The following is a 24227-nucleotide window of genomic DNA, read 5'->3' as shown; positions in this document are numbered from 1 at the left end:
CAGGCAGGAGTTGATACAGAGGCCATGGAGGGATGCTGCTTGCTAGCTTGCTCTCTATGGGTTTTATAGAACCCACTTACCTACAATGGGCTAGGCCCTACCCCATCAATTACTAAGTAAGAAAATGCTTTATGGGCTTGCCTGCAGCCTGATGTTATGGAGGCTTTTTCTCAGGTGAGGTTCCCTACTCTCTAATGACTCTAGCCTTTGTCAAGTTGACATAAAATTGGTCAACATTTAGTTACATCCTTTGAAACTCTCAGCTGTTGGTTCCTTCTGTATAATAGGAGCTGTGACTCCCTGATAATGGCTCCACTGTATTTCTTTAGATGTCCTGTAATAGGGTGTGATGGCCAAGGTCACATATCAGGTAAATACACATCGCACCGCACAGCTTCTGGTTGTCCTCTGGCTGCCAAGAGACAGAAGGAGAATCCACTCAACGGGGCCCCTCTCTCCTGGAAACTGAACAAGCAAGAACTTCCCCACTGTCCGTTGCCAGGATGCAATGGACTAGGTCATGTTAATAACGTTTTCGTCACCCACAGAAGGTAACGCTTGTTTTCTGTCTTTCTGTTGCTCCTGTGATTGGTTGTGGTGTGAGTTACTTGGGGGAAGGTCAAAATTCCCTACATATTATCATCATAACACCGAATCTTGCAAAGTAGATATTGAATTAGCCTGAAAATTCAAAACTGCATTTTCTGTTTCTGAAAATTCACTGTACAGATTTCAAGTGCTCTAGAAACTCCATTTGCTTCCTACATTCTAAAATATTGCATATATTGCTGTTTTAAAGTGGCTCAGTCTTTTAATGTGTCATTCTAGTTCCAAGTACTGTTATCCACTCCACTATGTCACGCAGTTGTAAACTTTCACTTATGTATTTCTGCCATCCCTACCTCTCTTGCTTCCACCCAATTTCAGACTGGGGCAGCATTGCTTTGCTTCTGGGATGATACGATTCACCCACTGCAGCCTGAAGGGAAGATACTTGTGTGGGGGCCGGTGGGGCACATGGACCTGGAGCTTTGCAATGATGTCACAGCATCCTCACTGAGCCCCTGACTCTCAAGGGGACCCTCAGTTGCACAAGGATAATCTTAGTTCAGCTATTTGCCTCACATTCTTCCTAAAGGAAAAAAGCTAGAAAATTCCTGATCCTCTTCTGCCCATTCAGGCAACTTCCTGTGCAGTTTTAGGGAACTGATTATTTTATGCTCAATATACAAACTAAGCAAAGTTGGGACATTTTGACACTTTTTCAGTTTTAAAGGTACAAATCAATGATACCAGAAAATTATCCCTATAGGAAGTGATCGCTTTCAAGGTTCCAGTAAAACTGGCTTATGGAGATATTTGAATTTTCTGTGTGCAGGTCAGAGGAAAACCTTAACTTTGATATGAGAAAATTATCTTTCCAGAGATTGCTTGTTTTGAAATTATCAGTGAAACCTGCTTATAGAGAAAATGTTTTCCAAATTGTGTGCTTTGGATGGCTTTAAATACAAGCTCATGTCCACCATGGCAAACCTTGTTTTAATATGTCTGGATTGCTATTTCCTATCTAGGAACAGCAGTCATAAATCAAATGTGCTGAGTCACATGCCATTTTGTTTTAAGAATGAAAATGAATCTGTGGCCACACTACCCTGAATATACCTAATCTATAATGAGAAGAAATGAAGACATAGCTCACCTCTGCTTTGATATGCCTTAACTGAGTTGCTGATTTTATTAAATCATATCAAACTTGAATTTTGGGTTGCTTTTGTTTTGTTTTTCTACTATGGAGCCTACACCCCCCACAAGCCTGTTCCCAGGCCTTCCAAGCTTCACCTTCAGATCCATAAAGGACTTTTCTCGTGGGAGCTTGGGGTACGATGACACATGCATGCTTGTGCATGTCCGTGGAGGCCTGGGCAAAGACTGCTGAGATTGAGGTTGACCTGTGATCTACACACACATGCACACACATGCACAGGCCAGAGGACAACCCTAGGGTCTTTCTTCAGGGGCTGGTTGTTCATCTTTTGTCTTAGAAAGGATCTCTCACTGAAACTTCAACAAGTAGTCTAAGCTAAAGGGCTGGTAAGCTCAAGGATCCACCTACCCACCTCCACCTTCTAAGGCCTCATTTTCATGACACCACACACTGGTCCTAAGCTGTGTAATGATGGCTAATGCTTCAAGAAGTTACGGTAAATTGCAAGGTAGATGTTGTGAGGAAGAAGATGTAAAGATTTAAATGAAATGATACTGTCCATTATGTTAAAAAAAGGAGTCCTTTAGCGTTCCACTTTAGCAGTTAAGTATGCAAGCCCTGCACAACCATTTTCTAAGAACACAGCATGTGACAATGAAAGAAGACAAAGTCATATAAACTCTACAGAGAAAGAAAGAGTCACCATGAATCTTATTGTAGCTGAAAGAGGCTCCAAAGTGATTTTGAGCTCAAGTCATACCTCTCATTTTCTTCTTTGTCGTAAATAATTTATTACTTATCAAAGATGACCAAACCAGATAACCATTTTTATAATGTTACCTGTTATCTATTATCATTAAAGTTTTATATTGGTATCTGTGTTTTATAGACTCTTAATGTAGAATAGTTTCATTATTCTTAAAGGATGCAATAGTTTATGTTTCTTAAGGACTTTACTCCAGAAAATGTTTCTTCCAAGTGGCATCATAGCATCTTGAACTTCAGGTTGAAATGATTGTTTTATAGACAAATTGAAACCACATTTCTATGGGGGAAGATTCTTTAGATGGTTGAATACTCTCATTTTTATTTTAATCTAAAGATGGTTTCTACAAAGATAGAACAAAACCATGAAAGAATTAATGACTGCTTAGAACAGGAAAGTTCTCTGCTAATAAACAATGCAAAACAGGTTTTGTTCAGTGTTGTTATTATCACACTGGTGCTATTTAAATAAAGCAAGTGACATTCAAGGAAGGAAGCCTGCTGAAGAGAGCAGTGACTCAATGGACAGGGTCATAAGCACTGGCACAGATAATAGATCTCCTTGCCCTGGCTGCACCTGCAGCAGCTGCTTTTATTCCCATTGCAGGATAGAAAAATTTAAATGAAACATAATGTTTTAATGGCTGAAGGAAAAAATTAGAAACTTTCCGTAAGTAGACTGGATGTTCTGTAGTGAGAGGGGGCTTGTAGTTGACCATTGTTTACCACGGAGTCAATCCGTAAAGATCAGAGTGTACTTTGTATGAAAACAGGAAGAATTCAACTCTGCCTTGTTTTTCATGAATGTGGGCTGGGTGACAACAGTCCTTGTTCATGACCCTTGTGAGAAGTTTTGTATCTACAGAAAACAAAGTCTGTACCACAGAATGCACACTCATGAGTGTGCAAGATCAGTGTTCTGCCAAGTGAATGAGACTGTGGTTGTGTCAGCAGGGACAACCTGTACTTTGATTTAAGAGAAAAATGCAAAACACTTTGCATCACTTTTAGACCGTATGTGTGTGTGTGTGTGTGTGTGTGTGTGTGTGTGTGTATATATATATATATATATATATACTGGTCTACAAAGAGACTATGGGTTGTGATATAATTAATGAGCAGGTAAAAATATCAATAACATGTAGCAAGAAATAATTTAGTTTTATGAGAAATGACCTGCATTTCACACATCAGTAAAAATCCTCTTCTCACAGTTTATCCGGATGCCCTCTCAATGCACAAGCTATCAAAAAGGTCAAGGTCTCTGAGGAACTAATGACCATCAAGCTCAAAGCAACTGGAGGTAAGTCACCATCTCAACCACGGTCTAAGCAGTAGACCCCACTGGCCTCGGAAAATGAACATATGCCCTGTATCAAAGCATACTTTCAGTGTGTAAGAACAAAAGGGTTTTCTCAGATCTAAGCTAAAACTGTAACTTATCTCAGAAACAATTTCTCCATGTCTCCTCACTATTTAATAAGGCTGTCCTTCAAGAAAAGTTATGAAATAGCACACAGATAAGTTGAGAGACACAATAATTGTATCCTTTAGTGTTTTTAGGACAGTTTTTCTTCAAAGGGCGTGTCTACATGCATGTATACGTGTGTGCATGGGCATGTCTGTGGTTTATGTTCACATATGTATGCATGCATATGGTGACTGTGGGTGCTCTAATATCTGTCTCTATCTCTATATCTATGTCGGTACATAGATATATATGTTTCTTTACCTAGTCCTTAGCGTCACTGCATTCTCAGCATTAAGATATATTAATTCTGAGTTCATTGGAAGCTCCCATTGTTATTTTGGTCCTTGGGTCTTTGTCTAAGTTACATTCAGCATTGTTTCGGGTTCTCTCAGGCCGTCTTCTTTTCCATCAAAGATCTCCCTAAAGCAATAGGCACACAGTGGCAAAGCAGTTCTGTGTGCTGGTACATGATTAGAGCTGAGCTAGAACTATTTTCTTTCATCTTTGGTGCAAGGGATGGAACCCCAGGCCTCTTCCACATTGAGTGTACACTCTAACATTGTGCTCAAGCTAGGAGCTTTGAATGGTTCTCACATTTCTTTTCTGAAAGTCTTTTTGCTTATTTAATGTGAATATGGGCTTCTAAGTAGATGTGTGGCATCATAGAGAGAAGAGCTCTATCAAGCTGCCTATCGCTTCCTTCTCAGGGAGACCTTCATCTGGGTTATCTCCAGCAACCTTTAGATGCCTCCCTCACTCATTGGCTGCCCACTGCTAAGACCTTCAGAAAGTCAGCACCCAGAGGTTTAGCCTCTAGATGTTAGAGACAGACAAGCTTCCTACACTCAAGAGGTGAAGCAGCTGAGCTTTGTCTAGGACTCTGGATGTGTCTTTGAATTACCTCACTCCTCCAGTGCCTCTTCATCAATACACTTTCCATGAAGTTAGGACTCACTAATATGTATTTGTCTATATATCACCTTAGCTCACACCATATATAAGAGCACAAAACTCATGGAGTGAACATATAATAGGATATTCATATGCTTTCCTTGATCTATAGCAATACCTAGCTAGCCTAGCATTCTACCAGCATGAACTTAAAGGAACACCAATGATATGTATCTTATTATGCTTCCAAAACACATTAGACATCTGTGAGTAGAGGTGACATTACAATGCCCCATCCAACATTCAAGAAAACAGTGGATTCTGAACCACAGATCGCATCAGCCCTACATGTACACACCTGTGCTACCTTTTAATTTATAAATTAGGCACAGTAAGAGATTAGCAACAAATAGTAATAAAATATCACAATTACAACAACCTACTATAAATCCAAGTTTTTAAAAACTTAGGAGCTATTTCTGGAAATTTCCATTCATATTCAGTCTCAAGTTGAGCATGAGTAAGTGACATCACATAAAATAGAGGCCTTGAGTAATGCTCTGGGAAGATCTGAAGTCTAAGAACTCATGTTTGAATCCTGATTTAGAACTTTAGTACCTCAACTTCCCTTCTATAGAATGAGATAGTGATTGGCTCATGATCTACATGAATCACTGCTTGGTAGTTCAAAGGGAAATTCAACATTTGAGTTCTCTTCTCAGCTCCACTCTTTGGGAACGACATCCATTGAATGAGAAATAAGGTGCTTTTGGCTGTCTGTGGAAAGGTTTAATATCTCTGTGGAAGCAGATAAATAATGTCCTAACTGAAAAAAGTACAAAGATACTGACTGAATTCAACACCGTTGCTAAAATATCTCCCAGACCTCACAATTGATAATGTATTAGTCCCCCGTTTATTAATTGGATGAGAATTACAAAGAGCCAGATGCATAACAGGTCCTGTAGTAACAGCTGATTTATTTATTTATCATGTGTTTATACATGTGCATATATGCCTGTCAAACATTTTTGAGATTACAATATAATTACAACATTCCTCCCTTGAAACTCTTAGTATATCCCTCTGTACTCTCTTTCAAACTTTTGTAGAATGTTATGAATCAGTTCTTTTCCTGTTGCTAACGCTACTGTACTGCATACTCCAAGCTAGTTGCCTCAGCCTCTTGTGTTGCCATAGGAATTACTACTGGGTGCTGTGGCGTCTTATTTTACATAGAGTCTCGGAGTCAAACTCAGGTTGTCTGGCTTGTACAACAAGCACTTTTACCCACTGAGCCATATTTCTCACCCTGACAACCTTTTTAAAGTTCTGTTCCCATGACCGTAATTCCCAATGAGCTTGAGGAACCAGTTGTTATGGGCATCTTCCAGATCTCACACCCTTAAGTAAGTAGCTGTCTTCCTGCTAGTCTTCTTTCCAATGTGATTTTAAATTGACTGAAATTGTGAGGTTAAAAGAATTGATACTTGTGTAGGCTCACAACTTTAGAGATCCCAGCTATGGCCACTGATGTGGTCTTGCATTAAGGTAACAAAGTATGCCAGAGCAAAACCACTCAACTTGTGACCCTGAAGCCAGGAAAGAAGTCAGTGTTTTGTAACCCGGCCTAGACTCTTTGTAACATTGTAACAATACCTAGCCTCTTAACACCCACATAAGCTCCCCAAAGTGCCACCCTAGAGGCTATGCCCTAATTCATGGGCCTTTAGACATCATTCAATATCTAAACTGTAACAGCCATCTTTGTAAGCAGTGAGTGTCAGGGAAACATTATCATAGCTGAGTGCCATTACTAAACACTCACTTACAGAGACTTCTCAAAAGCATCCGATAACAGCCAAAATCAAACATTTAATCATCCCACTGCAAACTTCTAACCCCTGTTCCTTTCCACTGTGAAGACTGCCCATTATAACTATTCTACTTACTATAGTAAATACTCCCCATAATTGCTTCCTTCTTGCATCTCTTATTCTAATATACCACAAATCTAGAAAATTCTGCCTGCATGTTGTGTTTTAAGACTATATCTTTCCCTTATTTCTTCTTACATGGCCATGGGTCAGGGACTAAGTCATAACCAAGACTTCAGGAGCAACTGATCAACTATCTACTAGCTTCTGTTCTATCTGTTCTTTCTCCACAAAAATCCAGATGTGTTTTTAAGTTCATCACTGTAGATGCAGCTCAGCAGTGTAGTACTTGCTTTGTGTGTGCAGGGCCCTGCATCATTTGATTTCCAGCATCATGAGAAGAAAGAGAGGGAGGGAGGATGGGAGGGAGGGAGGGAGAAGGGAAGGAGGGAGGGAAGGATGGAAAGCTGATGGAGAACACAGAAAAGGTGGAGGGGAACACAGTAACTTCTTACCTTAAGAATCCTTCCCTGGATCCTACTTCAAGTCCCGTGAGGTCTCCATGACCCACTCCCCTAGTTCACCTTCTTACAGTGCTAGGAATCACCACTTCTCTCCTACTTGCATCCACGTGCCTTCCGTTCCCCTACCCCTGGGATGCTCATCTCACTCATGGCAATTGCTCATGTCTCAATTGCCTGCCTTCTTAGTTTTGAAGTCAGACTGAGAATATTCTCCAGTGATGGTCCTTACAACACTCTATTTGTGTAAAATACTTCAAAACTCTGCATACTTTTTGTCTGTCTCACCAGTTATTTTTTAAAAAACACATGAAATGAGAGTGGAGAAAGACACAAAGGAAAAACAGTATGTCAGAGAGATGTAACAAGGGGACTTTTCACTTGCTCAAATCAAAAAACTGTAAAATTTCAGGTCTTACAGTGGTTTTTGCATCATATTAGATTATTACAAATTATTCAAAGTCTGTACATATTGACCAGTGGTTTAGAATGCTTACTGGTCATGAATAGGATCTGACTTCAGTTCCCAATACCTCATTAAGTAGCTCACAACCACCTATAACTCCAGCTCCAGGGGAGATCCAGTGTCCTCTTTTGAACCTCATATGCACCTGCAAGTACATGTGTATGTGCATGTGTGTGTGTGTGTGTGCATGTGTGTGTGCGCACACATGCACACACTTGAAAATAAATCTTTTTTAGAAGAGCTATCCACATCATGATTGGAATGGGGGAGCATCTGTCTTGTTTCATCAACACTGGGCTTTTGTGAAGTCTGTCTGTGCACATTTTGTGAGTGAATCCTGTGTGTGCTACTGCCTGCTTTGGGTATGCACTTGGGAATGAAACTGTTGGGTAACAAAGAATTGAATGCACATTTATCCCCAATAGATGCCTTACTGAATCTTCAGTTGTTATATAGAATTCTCGATATTTGTAGCCTATAAGAGTAGAAGTCTATTACGTTCATGGTTGTGGAGGATGGAAAGACCAGGAACATGCGGCAGCATCTGTGGAGCATCTAGTGAGGGCCGCCTTCTGCATGACTACGTAGTGGAGGATATCATGTGGAACAGATGTGCTGGTTCCAGTCTCTCTACATGAAGAGTTACTAGTGGCATCACAAGGATGACTCATGACTCCATCTACTCCCAATCACTCCTTAAGCACCCTACTTCCAGCCATTAAATATGACACTTGGAGTTAAGTTTTGATCGCATGAGCTTTTAGGGGACATGGCTGAGCTATAGCAACAGGTTATGGACTATTTTCCATTCACTCAGAAAACTACAGTAACTTAGTGTTGGTAAAATTGTAATTAAAATGCTCTTACGAAATTACTCTAATGTGCAGCAGGTCGCACTCACTCTACAAAACAGCAATGACAACTAACACCTGTTCACTGGACACTGTTCTGCAGTTTCCATTTTATTGCATTCATCCTCACAGGTAGATACTATGTATATGTTTACAGAAATTGAAGCCTAAAGATCCATAAGTGACTAAACGCAAGAACAACAGGCATGGCTCCTAAGAGTCATCTCAGCTAAGCAAGTATTTAATTGCTGGGCACTCCTTGTGACCTCACTATCCTTGTTGCAGTGGTATAAGAGATTGTGAAGACTTGAACACTGTTAGTTCATTTCATTTTTGCCAAGTTACTTTAATTTCAGGAGCACAACAATTTCATATATATAAGGATTACAGTGGTACACATCTGTTGGGGCTGTAAATGAAGGCTCACTGGGTCTAGTGGAGCCACCTGAAAGCTGGTGCTTTTCCATTTTCTTAAAAAGCACTAAATTGCAAAACTGTTCCCTTTCCCCCCAGAATCCTAATATAGTTTGGGTAAAAACACTAAGCTGAAGTCTCATATTTAAACATAAAATAGTCCATTGCTGGCCTTGCTGTCTGTTAACTGTGAACTGGAAACTCTTCACAGGTATTGACGGTGATGAAGAAATTCGACATTTGGATGAAGAAATAAAGGAACTGAATGAATCCAACCTTAAAATCGAAGCAGATATGATGAAACTTCAGACCCAGGTTAAAAAGCACTAACTAGTTATTTCTAAAATAATTATTACCTCTAGTGGGGACAAAACTTCCAGCTTCCTGAATCTTGCATCGGAAGCTGTGATGATGTCCTAGAGAAACGTGTCTCTCTGTCAGCTCTTAGCTGTTCATCCTGAATGAGTGGCTCATGTCTGTAGCTCCTGACCAGCACCAGGGGAAAGAGTTACTCCTGCCTTTATCTAGCTGGCATAGAAGCCCCACTTGATGAGAAAATAAAGAAGATGATTGTGCAGACACCAGTAGTACGTGTGGTACTTTGTAGAGAACTGTGTCACAAAGGTTAAGAGTCCTTAGTTGTATTAAAAATGCAAATATCAAACTCTTTAAATCTAATTCTTCTAGAACATTGATTGCTGCCCATGCTAAAAGCAGATCTTCTTGCACAAATATTTTATAGAAAAACTTGAAAGGATGTCTAAATCCAGACCACTGGGCACTAAAACTTCAGCTCAGGATTTTTTAAGATGTGAACACAAATTCTGTTCTTCAGGATGTAGCTTGGTGGTAGGTTGTTTTCCTACCCCGTGTGCAAGACTTTGGGTTCAGTCTTTGCAGTCTCAAAAAGCAAAAAGAACCTCATTGCATCAAGTTAGAAGTAGAGAAACAAAGGAGACCAAGCAGAAGGTGAGCGGTCCTTCCTGCTGCTCCTCCCACAGCCTCTCCTCCTTCATCCCAGCTTCATCAGCTTCATCCCACTGCTCTCTCAGCATCCTCACCTACTCAGTCTAATTCCTATAATATAGCCTTTTAAAATCCCATCTTGTGAACACTACAGAAGTCCACAGGAAGAGCTTCATGAAGCCATTAGCAAGAAACACAGACTCTTCTTCATTGAGCTTGCTCTCAGTGTGGAAGACAGATAGTAAAGTGTGTGTGTGTGTGTGTGTGTGTGTGTGTGTGTGTGTGTGTGTGTGTGTGTGTGTAAAATCTGCTGCCAGAAGGAGGAGGGATTTGATATTAAACAGGATGGCTGAGACCCAAGAAAAAGGAAATATCTCAGCAATGATTTTAGACATGAAAGTTAGCCAACTTTGAAGGGGAAGACTGTTTGAGACAGACTAGGGCCAAAGCCCTAATTGTGAGAATTCTAGAGATCTAAGCACTAGAGGGATATGTTTAGAGGTAAGATATCTGGGTTGAGCAAGTTTCAGAAGGGTACCAGAGATGGCACTGGGATGTTTACATAGTACAACCTAGTTGATGTTGATGCCCATGGCCTTTCATTTGATTGAATGAGGAGCCTCTGAAGGGCTTGGGGTTTAAGAGTAACTCACTCATCTTTGATGTACATTCTAACTTGACCTTGAAGAGACTAAATTTGGTAGTGTATTGAAGAGGACCAAGAAGAGACTATTCAGAGCAAAGCTGACACCTGTGAGAAGTGATACCACTACACCAATGGCTGAGTTCAAGTGGCCCCAATGCAAGTGGACAGTGGCCTCCTCCTGCATGTTTTAAAAAGAAGTTCTCAGTAAGCTTGAAAGAAAGAACCCTAAATCAGGGCAGCATTCAAGTTGTAATTCTCTGCAAAGAACAGGCCTGTAGCTGGAGCAAGATTAGAGAAAATAGCAGATTGACTTAGGACATATTGAATTTAAGATGATAGCCACCATCTAGCCATGTAGAGAAGCCAGAACTGCAGTTTATGGAAAAGTCTGTCTTGAAAGGACAGATCTGAAGGTATGAACCGACACTTAGAGCAGTGGAGCCGGGCTGCAGTTTGGGATGGAGATACCCTTGGCTCTTGTATGCAGCCACAGGTTTCCCCCAGAGACCTTGCACAGGGCTCAAGCTCTGCTTCTCATGTCATTACCTGTGTTCTAGATAACGTCTATGGAGAGCAACTTGAAGACCATAGAGGAGGAGAACAAGCTTATAGAACAGAGCAATGAGAGTCTGCTGAAGGAGCTGGCAGGGCTTAGTCAGGCTCTCATCTCCAGCCTTGCTGACATCCAGCTTCCACAGATGGTAAGACCAAGAGCAAGGCTCTGCAGTCCCATCATCCACCTTGGTGTCTTTGTTTCATTGCCCTGTGGCTGAACTGTCAACAGTACCTACCCATGATGCATTCTCATGCTCAATGATTCCCCTATCTGAGAACATGGTAAACACACATATCCAGATAATTGAAGGCCAGTGACTTTCCCAAAGGCCAGGATTCTTTAAAGATGTAGGGTTGCTTGAACCTGTTTTATGAAGGTATATGAAAGCTGGAGGCCAGAGCTCACTCACTAAAAATATGTTTCCAAACAGAAGATTCTAGACAGCCCTCAGCATCATCCACCTAACTCATGAACTGTAAAATGAACAGTTCCATTCTCAATAAACTCCTTGTAATATCCAACTTCTTTCATGGAGCATAGAGAGCATGGGTGTGACTGAGGCATCCTTATTTCTAAAATCTAAGCATACAATCATTTAGAATTCACAATTTTACAAATCTAACTCAGCCTTTGGAGATGGCGATGCACTGTTGAGGGCTTTGTTGCTGATGCTGTTGATTTCCTCAGAGCCTGTATCTTTAAACCAGAACTGCCAGTTAACATACAAGAGGGCGTAAAGCAACAGTGTAATGAAATCAAATTTTGCCCAAAACACTAAATTTCTCAATTTATCTTAACTTGCTAACGTAGCTTCTTTATCTCACTCAATCCTAAATGTTTCTTGACCAAAAAACAAAAAAACAAACAAACAAACAAACAAAAAACCCAATAATCTAACTTTGTCTAGTGTCAAGCAGATTATTGGGTATTAGCATCTTCCATTTTAATGTTTTTCTAGCTCCTCCATCAAATGTATGTTACTTAGTATTTCCTTCTTTGTCCATACCACAGAAATGACTGACCACATTATAATATGTACCTAGTTACCATTCAAGGACCATCTGAGGTGCTGTAGCACTTAAGATTTCCCAACTAGCTGTAGCAGAGAAAGTCCTAGCTCCACCTCCATCGTTGGGTCAAGACTCAAAGCTGGCATGAGCCAGGAGAGCATAAGACAGTGAGATTCCTGATAGGGCCTTTATCCATCCTGCCACAAGAGTCTTTGTTCATGAGTCTGTAAGAAACACACACACACACACACACACACACACACACACACATGCACATACACACACACGCACGCACACACACACAGAGCAAAAGTAGAATCAAAAGTAGTATATGTATTCAAGATCTGAACTCTGCTGAGTTCAGCTACATGGCAGCTCAGGGCTGCACAGACATAGACATACATGCAAAACATCCATATACATTAAGTATGTGTATGTGTGTGTCTGCTGTCTGTGTGTGTCTGTGCATCTGTCCCAGTACTGTTAAACTCTCATTTAATCTTAGCATTTGGGAGGCAGAGGCAGGTATATCTGGATTCAAGGCCAGACCCATTTACATAGAGAGTTCGAGACCAGCCATTATTATCAAGTGATACCCTGTCTCAGAAAACAAAACAAACAAACAAATAAATTAAACCATTATATTGTACAAAGAAGATGCCAAAATACCCACCAAGGGTAAAGGTGAACAAGTTTGGCTCTTCTAACACTGATTTTTTCCCTAAAGAAACAGAGAATGGAAAATGATCAGAGTTGTGGTAGTAGAAAAATCTCTATCACAACTGTTAGTGAGCAACTGGCTTAAATCTAAAATCCGTGCCGTTCCAACCTAAGACTGTTAATGAAACAGTTGGCCCAGCAGATCTTCATCCTCTGTACATACCTTCCACAGGCAGCTGTTTTGTACTGAGCAAGTGCAAATCAGGCCCAGACTCTTCCCAATACTCGCCTGTAGTTTGGAGACCTCTAGCTCAGCAGCCAAATGCATTCATTATATGGCTTCAGGTTGATTCCCAATACTATTCAATCAAGTTTCATTAATGCCATGAATTAAGAGTAAACAGATAAACTCTAGACACACTCACATTTGTATGTCATACTCTAAACTGAAAAAGTTATATAAACCCTTCTCTTCCTACTTACATAAGTTGGCAACATTCTTCACTGTCTCCTGATCTTCCCTGGGGCAGCTGGACCTCTGCGATTGGTTTCCATGTGCTTTGTCTCCATCAGGGACCTATCAATGAGCAGAATTTTGAAGCATATGTAAATACTCTCACAGACATGTACAGCAATCTGGAACGGGACTATTCCCCAGAATGCAAAGCTCTTCTGGAAAGCATCAAGCAGGCGGTGAAAGGCATCCACGTGTAGGACATCAGTATGCAGGAAACAAAGGTCACTACAGCAGTGAACTTCCACAGATCCTCAGGGGCCTGATACCCCTGCAGCCTGGAGGCTGTCCCCTGCGTTTATAATTGCAACATTGCACTAATTTTTCCCCAGATGACAAGAAAAAGGAAAGAAAAACTATGATAAACTCTTTGGATTAAAAACAATGCAGTCAATTATTAGATCTCATTTATTTTCATATCTTTTTCTTTTATTTCTTCATTGCACTCTTTATTTTGTAAAGTATATGTACAATAAATGTGACATTTTATATTTTATTTATTACTAATCAGAGAGTTTTTTATCTTTTAACTGCATTTTGAAGTCTACCATATTTTTACAGGTGTGTTTATTAATTTATCTTCTAATAGGGTTTAGATAGAAATGCTGTTCTCAAATCACATATCTTTCTGGGTTTAAATGAGAAAAAACAAAAAACAAACAAAAAATGTGTGAAGGAAATCCCAGTGTCAGGACTACACTATGGCCAAGTTTGGGTTCTACTGTGCACTTCTTTTCCCCCCTTTACTTGTTTTGTATTTATAAATGGTTTTTTGTAAGGCGAGCTACAAAGGAATATGAAGATAAATGGCGCCCACTAGTGGGAAATTTGCACTCACAAAAGCATTGGGTGCTAGCAGACAGCACACTAAGAACTTAATAGCAATAATTAAATAAAATAGTCAGCATAGTATTCCATGTGGCTGCACGGATTTGATTAATATGAATTATTTATTTGAATTGTTTAAATCATTTTAAGGGAATCAGATTTGTATTTTTGTTTTTCAAGTCACATTGGCTAGTTGATAACCCTTTCCCAAGAAGAGAAATAAGCTTTGATGTGACCAGCCAGGCTTTTCCTGCTACATGTTAGTACAATATACAAGTGACAATATTGGTGTAGATTTGTACTTAGCTGATACAGACACATACAAAAGGAAATGAAATTTTGTAGATACCATATTCCCTGAAATAGCATTTATCTTACTGGGTTAACTGGAAAAGAATGGAAAACATACTAAGACATGAAAAATGTTATTCCAATATTAGTGGTTAGCTTGAATATGGCAATATTGGTCTGTGCTTCCCTAGGGAATAAGACAACTTTCAATTTGATAAAACTCTTGAACTACAAGTGATGCAAAGTAAGCTACACACATGCTTACACACACACACACACACACACACACACACACACACACACAGAGTCCACACATATATGCATTCACAGGCACTCATCCACACATGAAATTGAACCTACAATCTCAACTGGATCAGAGTTTAGTAGTTGCTGTAGTAAAGGCAATGTCTATTTCAGGGATTGTAAAGTAGTTAAGCATTGTTTCAAAGGTTTTTTTATATTTATTTTTTTTAAGGAAAAGGTATAGACAACCAGCTAAACTGCCTTTTTGGTGTGCACACACATTTCATGTGCAGATGTGCCTCTATGTAAAAGTACACATGAACTTTAGTGTGGGCTTAATTTTCTGTGCTATAATAAAAGTGTTTATTTTTTGATTAGCCTCATAGATATTTAGATTTAGTGTGGTGGCATTCACAGGCTTGAATTCACTGTTACTACTGTTACCCGCTCAGATACATGAAGAGTGGTACCGTCACCCCCACGCTCATGGAACTGTGGTTATTGTTATGCATCAAGTGGCGCTTATCCTTGGCTTGGGGTTCATTTGAACTCTTGACTCTTAGCTTAGTGAAAATGAGATGTCTGTTCTTAGGTAGGAAAGGTGTTTATTTAAAGCTCAATTTAAAAAAAAAAGCAGCTACTTCGAGTGGTGTCTACTATAAACGGGACACAGAGTTTCCTATTAAAGTCTTTGAACATTTTGCTACACAGTCCTTCAAAGAAGCACACAAACGGGCTCCCTTGTTACAAAGACAGAAGTTTACTTTGCTAAATATTTTAACAAGTTTGTTATGTATTTTATTTAAAGAGATCTCTTACAACCCTACGTATTTATTACTATAATTTACCTGGCTTCAGTTAACTTATTTGTGTTCACATAGTTTTATGACGTGTGTCTGTATTTATTTGCCTCCTTGGCACTTGTGTTTTGTAACACGCACTGAATTGTTTTCTTTTCAATGGTGTTAATGATTGATACTGTAAATTGGGTCTTTTGTAAACAAAAAAAGGCAATGATGTATGCATTTTTATTTGAAGTAGTTTGTTTGTATACTGATTCTCCAAACAATTAATATTTCTTACATCAATGCAACAAAATTGTGTTCAGTGCTGTACATTTGGTGTATGGTAGGAAATAAAAATTGATAATGAGTTGTGCTGTGATATTTATTGAGCTACTTTATAGGGCAGATGTCACCATCCCTACATCCCACAGCTCCTGATGTTGTAGAAAGCCTCCAACACTGAGCAGGTCTAGCTTAACAGTTTTTCCCACAAATTGAGAGGGTTTTGGCCACTTGATGATTGGTCGGCACTTTGGTGTAACACATATCTCTGAAATGGGGTGGGCCTTTGCCTTTGCTAGAACTAGAAGGATGTCATCCGGGTCTAATGAGCAGCATTTGAGGAATCCTTTCCTGATACCAAATGCTGGGGGTCCTCACTATTGTTTTTATTTATGCCAGCTAGGTGAAAAAATGCAGATAATTCTAGACTACCTATTATGCTTTTGTATTCTTATCTAAGTCACCAGTATCCTCTATTTTCAAGTTTCTGGCCAGACTTAATACATCTCTTAGATCTGGTTTTCCCTCATAGGTAATGTAAAATTTACACAACAAAAGCCAATTAACTGAAGGGAATGCTGTGTCCCAGAAGGAGCGGGCCTTTTTTTGGGCTGGCTTCCACAGAGCACCACATACTAAGTCACTAAGCCTGCATGAGATTCTTGTGCGATATGTTCCAGGAAAGTGATGCAGAGCTGCTCAACCAGATTATAGTTTCCCCTTTACTGGGAACATTTTATATCCCACCTTTCTATCAGAAAGTAGTATTTGCAGTTCATGATACCAATTTATCACAAAATCCACTGGAACTTTGGAAGGAATGACAAGCAAGGCCCTTCCTTTCACATCATAGATTTCTGATCAGAACATCCTCAGGACGGCCTGCTTCCTGGGGTCTTAAATTTCATGGGAACAGAGTGACAAATGATATGTATTATGACATGTCTACATACAGGCTCCTCTGGAAACAATATGAGAGTTTGCTAGCCAACTTCGAGTTCCTGGAAAAGTGTGAGTTCCAGACTTATTGAGACAGTTTGGTAAAAGACTGGCAGGCAGACGTACTACAAGTACAGGTTGTGGAGAGAAGACGTCCACCAGCAGTAAGGCAAGTGCAAGAAGAAGCCAGATGACTGGAGGAAAAAAAAAACAGTCCAGGGCAGTGGAGTGAGGATGCACTGTGCAGAGTTCCAGGACTTGTGGTTCAAGTTCCCAGGAGCAGCCTTTGCTGGGCAAAGAAAGGCTGAATTCCAAAGCAGGGTGTGGTTCAACAGCAGAGTTGCTACCTTCCGCATTCAGGAAGCTTCACCTTCCATCCCCAGAATCTTCTCTGAGGAGGCTTAACAAGCGGATGGTAATGGATTCAGGTGTAATAGGATGTGAAATCAATAAGGACTTTTTTCTGTAGTCATTTTCTGTCCATCACCATTCCATTTAAATATATATATATGAGGTCAGTAGAACTCTGTCATGCCTCTAGTGGATCCTAAGTTCTGTATGAAAAGAAAGGGATGGGTGGATTTAAAAATTAACTTATTCTAGCACATAAGGATTCCACTATTAATGTTTTCTCTGTGTCTTTGCACACATTACACCCACTTCATTGTGGTCTGCAAGTAGTGCCTTCTGTTTCCTTTAGCTATCCAGCAGGTGACGTACAATAAGCAGATTGAACTTACTAATAACTGTCCACACTGTCACTCACAGTCGGTGATGCTTTGTACACTCAGAGAATCCTCAAGCTTATGGGGCCATCTCACCATATCCAATGAAAATGATGAGACGGCTGCTTTTCAGGAAAGTTAGTAGCTTGCCCAAGACTATAGAACTGAGCAAAAGTACATTCCAGATTCGGCCTCCTTTGCTTGAAAAGCTAACCAAGCGATTCTGGGTATTTTAAGAAAACCTACTAAAACAAGTGGTTTTTACCATAGACGCTGGCTGCACTTCCAGAAATAAAGAAGCCTAGTATACACTTCTGACCATCCCCACTTTGACCAACAGGATCTTGTTAGGCTCCTGCCAGAAATGATGTCATCTGCAAGGTATAACCACTGAACTAGACCACTCCGTGAATAGAGAGCTTATTTGGGGATTCAGACTGCTGGGGAGGGTGTGGCAGCAGGAAGAGCCTTACCTTATGAGGTTTATGGGGACAGGAGGAGGGATGCAGAAGCCAGAACAGCCTGGGAGTTAGAGCAGCAGGAGAGATGGAGTGTAGGCCATAGCAGCCTCTGGATAGCATGGGGACTTCGAACAGGGGGGGGGGGATGGGGAGGGGTGTGTGTGTGGCAGGAATGTAGGTTGTTTGAGTTAAGTAGGAACTAGATGCCTTTTGGTTCGTTCTTTCCTTTTTTTAATTATTATAATTTATTCATATTATATCTGGAATGCTAGCTCCTCACTTGTATCTTCCCATTCCCTCCCTCTTCTGCCCTATTCCCCTCCCCTAGGCCTCTGACAGGGGGGACCCTCCTCCCCCACCATATGACCACACCTATCAGGTCTCATCCCAATAGCTTACTTACTTCCCCTTCCTCTGTGTGCCTGCAGGGTCCCCACACCAAGGGGAAGTGATCAAAGGGGGGGGGGGCACCAGAGTTCATGTCAGAGGCAGTCCCTGCTCGCCCTACACCTGTGGATAATGAGCTGTCCATTGGCCATTTTGGTCTAGGTTTCTTCCATGCATTGTACTTGGCTGGTGACAAGATTTCTAAGGAATGCTGACTTTAAGTTTCTGTTTACCTGATAACAGTTTTTCTGTTACGTCAACATTCTGCCTGAGGTGAGCCCAGGCTGTCCTTTAGGTCATTTACTTTTCACCACGGTGACCGTAATACAGTGTTATCAATATCTGTATCTATATCTAGATCTAGATAGATATTTGTGTGTGTGATTTAATATCATATATCATAAACCACAAAGGAAAGAAGGAATGAAGAAAGGAAAGAAAAAAGAAAATATCTTGCTTTTTACACTTGTCAACTTGTCACAGATTGGAAAACATATGCTTTGGGGGGATTTCAAGGCAGAAAATATCGAGAGCACTGATAATTGTTTCTTTTCAGAGACAAAAACAAAGCACAAAGCAGTAATCACATTGAGACATCCACAAATGCAGTGAACACCTGGCCTGAGTGTCACTTGTTTCCTAGTTTTCTCTCTCTCCCTCTGCTCCCCTCTCTCTCCCTCCTCTCCCTCTCGCTCCTCCCTTCCTTCCCTCTTCTACCTTTCTTTTCCCCCTTTTCTTAAAATTACCCATTTTGATATACAAATTCTGACTTAAAGGATCACTGTATAACACTTAGAATTGTTTTTCGATGTAACTACATGAAAAACTGTATTTGAAACTTAGAAAACCTACTGAAAATGGGAAAACAAACCAAGTATGGTAGTGGTTCACAACTGCATTCCAAGCAGTCAGTCCTCCAGAGACAGAGGAAAGAGGATTGTGAGTTTTGGGCTAGCCTGTACTTCATAGTACTCACATAAAAATGAGGAGAGCTAGAAGGATCCTTTTCCTTTCTGCAAAAGCAGTCTTTTTTTTTTTTTTTTTACTACATCCCAGCAGAGTGACCGATGCTCAGTTGGTATTAAACTACTAAACTCAAAGTCACTGGAATCAGTAAAATGGCAGATTAAACTGTTATGCTGAGATTACCCAGGTCACAAGACCCCCAAAAAAGACCACCAGGACTCGATACCGATGCAATGTACACAGGGAATTACAGGCTCAGAGCTTTGGATCACCATCCTTCCTGATACTGGAGCGTCAATGATAATGGGTTTATAAGGAAAAACTTTAATTAGGGGTGGGGGCTCAAAGGGAAGCAAGGACAAAACCATAAGCAGGGATTGTGAGTCTCAGGAATGTAGTCCTTCAGGCAGGTCGGGTGGAGGCCAGATCCCCAGGGAAGGTTGTGTGTCTCAAGAATGTAGATCTTCAAGGTAGATGGGGTCCAGGAAGCTAAATCTCCAGGGAAGTTGTTTTTATCTCAGAGGATCATTGGGCGTTAATTGTATCTAATTGTTCCAGTGCAGTTTCTGGAGAGTGCTGGCAGTGTCATTCCCAGAACGCAAGGAGAAGGGCACCTAGAGGACAAGGTCTCGTACAGACCATCATTAATTGTAGACTATAAATTACATATAGGATACGGCATTAATTTTGCCCCTACAAAACTTCAGATGTTTTCTTGACCCAAAAGACACTATAAACTAGTAGATTAATTCAGTTCAAGATTTTAAGAGGAACATCAGCACAATGGGTAAGAAAACCAGCAATATATGGCTCCAGCAACAGAAGGCTCAGCATTTACGAACACCTGCTGCTCTTGCAGAGGATTCAGGCTTGCTTCCTAGTGCCCACAAGGCAGCTCACAACTGCCTGTAACTCCAGTTCCAGAGGGCCCCACACTCTCCGCTAGCCTTTATAGCCTCTCGTCTGCATGTGATGTGTGCACACTCCCACAGGCTCACGAATGCACACACATAATAAATAAATAAATAAATATATATATATATATATATATATATATATATATATATATATATATATATATAGTTTTGTTTTTTGAGACAGGGTTTCTCTGCGTAGCCTTGGCCATCCTGGACTCACTTTGTAGACCAGGCTGGCCTCGAACTCACAGCGATCCGCCTACCTCTGCCTCCCGAGTGCTGGGATTAAAGGCGTGCACCACCACGCACGGCTGGCATAAATATTTTTTAAAGGAGAAGAAAATCAACAACATGGATGAGAAAGGAAGCTCACAGCTGTGTCCTCGGAGGGTTGGGCAGAGTAGACACCCGGCTCTCTAGATCAATTGCAATGATGTCTGTCTGCAGGCCAAAGGACCATAGGTGGCACATGACTCAGTATATACCAACAAAGCCTTCTCTCATAGGCTACATAACTCCACCAGTTAGGAAAGATCTGGCTGGGCGTGGTGGTGCATGCCTTTAATCCCAGCACTTGGGAGGCAGAGGCAGGCGGATCTCTGTGAGTTCAAGGCCAGCCTGGTATACAAATAGAGTCCAGGACAGCTAAGGCTACACAGAGACACCCTGTCTCAAAAAAAAAAAAGTATGGGGGCTGGAGAGATGGCTCAGTGGTTAAGAGCACTGTCTGCTCTTCCAGAGGACCTGAGTTCAATTCCCAGCAATCACATGGTGGCTCACCAACCATCTATAATGAGATCTACTGCCCTCGTCTGGTGTGCAGGCAGAATATTGTATATGTAATAGATAAAATAAATAAATAAATTAATTAATTAATTAAAAATACCTGGACCTGGGACTCTGTAGCCTCTACCCCTTCCTTAGAATGAGGAAGAAATCCTGCTTTCCTTTTACAGGTCTCTCCTCTCTTCCGTCCTGAGTCTGCAGGCACTTCCATGGTATGAAATCCTCAAAACCTCCAAAGCTTTGTTATGAGTGCCTCAACAGCAGGCATGCCAAAACCCCTTTGCCTGCTCCGTGCTGGATCCTGTAGCACGCCTATGGGATCCCACTCTGCCAGTGTGAGCGGCCTTCTTTCTTCTTATAGGACAGCCCTATTAAATACACCCACCCAGCTAGCCTCAACTTACCCTTCTAAGGACTTTATCATCAAACAGTGACCCTGGGGTATATAGCTCCAATACTGGAGCTGGGGAAGGGGTCCTAGGACCTGGGGCTATAAGATACTTTAAGGATTCTGTGAGTCCATCTCTGGGGAGCTTTCAGCCTTACTGATACAGTTAGCAGGATGGTTCTTTTGCTTATGTGCTAAAGAAACCAATGATAGGACACGTTCAGGACAAGCAGATGGAAGTTTGCTAGCAAGCGTGGCTCACAGGCTGAGGCTCCCAAAGTGGGGAAGACTACAATTCTAGGGAGTATGGCCTTTTATTTGGCTTTAAGTATTCCACTTGATGACTCTCTTTCATTGGTCCGAAGATATGTGTGTGCCTTCTGGCTTTGGGATTGGGTCTCTACTTCTGTTCACAATACAAAACCAGATTCAATAGGACCCTTTATAGAGGTACTTAGCCACTGGAGTCTCTGGGGTTTGGTGTACAGGCACGGAGCCAGTGAGGCTTGGCTCGGGTTACAGCTGGGTCCCTAAGGCTCCCCTTTCCCTGTGGTATGATGCATGAAAGAAGCTAACTTCAGATGAAGAGAAATGGCTGACTTTTCAGGAAGATGTAAACGTAACTGATGGAGAAACAAAAGAGGGAAAGAAAAAAAGAAATGGGGTCATGCTCCCCTCTTGTTGTAGGGGCCCACAGTTGCACCCCACCTGTTGCCTAGGTTGCAATTGTATCTTCCAGGGGAGCTGTGGGAGGGGTTTGTGTCCCCTCTTCAGGCCATCCTTGCCTATGGCAGGTGGTCTTCCTCATTCTCATTCCTTACCTACAGGGTCCTCAGGGCTCCTCTGTGGGCCTTGCTCCCACTCTTCTGTAGGACCCACTCCTGAGCTCACCTCCTAACTTACCTCCTCACTTGGCCTCCTCCCCTCCTATCACTCTTTCCTCTTATGAGCGTCAGTGGAATCCTGGCCTGTGTCTGGAGGACACATCTAAGATGCCAGGCGATACAAGGAGCACCAGAGGGCAGACTATGGCAAGCACAAGCTGAAACCCTCCTTCCATGATGGTTTAAGCCTTCCCTCATGGGCACTGCGGGAGAGGCCAGGCACTTACAGGCAGCCAGTGACGATAGGATTGCTGCTTTCTAAAGTCCACCCACAAAAGCCTATGGACCACGGGGATTTTCCACACACAACTTATGTCAAAGTATGATTCATACTAAACAAAAACAAAAACACCTCTATCCGGTGACTTGGAGATGGAGAACACATGCAACTATATAAACACAGTTTTGATTCTTTAGCTAAACGATCAGTCAGACACTGAAACGTATTATAGTCTCAGCCACATTATCTAATGTTACATAGATTCAGGAAAACAAATTGGCCAAGGCTCAGGTTTTCAAAACTGCTATGCAATAATCGAATGCTAATTTCTCCACTGCAGTTCCATTTGGACCTGGCACTGAACAGTGAGTAAATCAACTTTGCAGGGGCTTTTTCAGCCTTATCCTCTGACTGAATTATGCACAGTCCCCTGGTGCACTCCATTTCAGGAGTCATTTCCTATCTTAGTGGGTATCATTTTTCTGAGCATCCTTTCATAATTTTGAGACCATTTCTATATGATTCGTCCACCTGACTTATTCAGAACACACGGTGTGAGGAACCTTGTTTCTACATAGGTCCATGGAGAGACTGCTTAACCCACTCTATGCCTCAGCATATTCACACTAATTGCCACAGACTGGGCTAAAGTTTCGTTTCTTCATTGCCAATCAGCTGCAGGTTAGGTTTCTTGTGCATTCTCTGCAGGAATTGATGGTGTCTTCTCTGTATGTGATTTTGTGTGTGTTTGTGTGTGTGTGTGTCTTTCAGTCTGTCCTAATCTCTTCTTAGTAGGACAGATCCTTGTATATATGGCCCATCTATACCTCAATTTACCTTTCTAAAGACCCCATCTCCAAATAAAGTCACTCTGATGTACCAAGGTTTGTAGCTGCAACATGGGAGCTGGAACAGGCAAAACTCACCTTTTAATAATCACTGAATGAGCTGCAGCTACATTATTATGGTGTGTTACAAGTTAATTTTCTATATACATTTAATTTTTCTTCATTTTTAATTTATTCATTCATTAATTTATTTATTTTAACATATACATTTGTATTATTACACATGGATAAAATAAACTACACACCGCAGAAAGAACCATGTGATTTGGCTATTCGTATTTATCAAACTTGAAGTAAATATCTTTCCTATCTTGTCGGGTCTAAATTTCTGAATGAAATCAATATCTAACATATCTCATCTCTATTAACTTAAACCATCTATCTTGATTTTAAAATATCTTAACCCCTAACCAACTAAGCTTAATTATAAGGCTAAACTATATGGTCTTCAACCCCATCAGACTTGAGAAGGGATAAAACTTAAACACCTGAGTGAACTGGTAGTGCAAGTTAGCAGCTTCCAAAATGAAAAAAAAAAATGACTGAGACAGTCACCCAACATTCTCTATAATGTTGGAGCATCATCTTCAGCATTCTAGCCCAATATCTCTGACAGGCTTATTTGCAAAGCAAGAACTTTTGAGGACTTGTTACCCTGTCTTGGCAGAGTCCAGCTCTTGACTTTGCCTGTATCTAAGCTTGCCCATTTTTAGGCAGAATTCTGTCAATGATTGAAATGAGGACATTTTCCCAGTGGCTGGTTTGCCACATTTGAAGCCATCTCCATAAGGAGGTTCTTTGATGTTGATCATCTTCTTTGAGGTAGGCTGGGTGTTTCCAGGAGTTAACTGTCTTGTTGTCAAAGAGTCTTTAGAATAATAAAAACATCTTTAAACGCCACATTCTGTAGGTCTCTGAGGCTTTTGAAGATCTTATTTAACTCTTTTACCTTATATATCTATAG

General features: G+C 41.0%; 1 protein-coding gene across 5 annotated transcripts in view; it reads left to right on the top strand.

The window, feature by feature from the left end:
- Positions 1–15816, top strand: part of ST18 (ST18 C2H2C-type zinc finger transcription factor) — a 329266-nt gene extending 313450 nt beyond the window's left edge. For all 5 annotated transcript variants that reach the window (XM_084784732.1, XM_084784735.1, XM_084784733.1 and 2 more), the window contains 5 exons: positions 330–551; positions 3685–3773; positions 9173–9276; positions 11131–11274; positions 13373–15816. In XM_084784732.1, the coding sequence (XP_084640858.1) occupies positions 330–551; positions 3685–3773; positions 9173–9276; positions 11131–11274; positions 13373–13513 (700 nt within the window). In that variant the 3' untranslated portion in view covers positions 13514–15816. The remainder of the gene's footprint in view (positions 1–329; positions 552–3684; positions 3774–9172; positions 9277–11130; positions 11275–13372) is intronic.
- Positions 15817–24227: the final 8411 nt, after the last annotated feature.

The sequence above is a fragment of the Acomys minous genome, assembly GCF_964271855.1.
Source record: "Acomys minous genome assembly, chromosome: 1".
NCBI classification, from domain to species: Eukaryota; Metazoa; Chordata; class Mammalia; order Rodentia; family Muridae; genus Acomys; species Acomys minous.
This window is presented reverse-complemented; position numbering and strand designations above follow the sequence as displayed.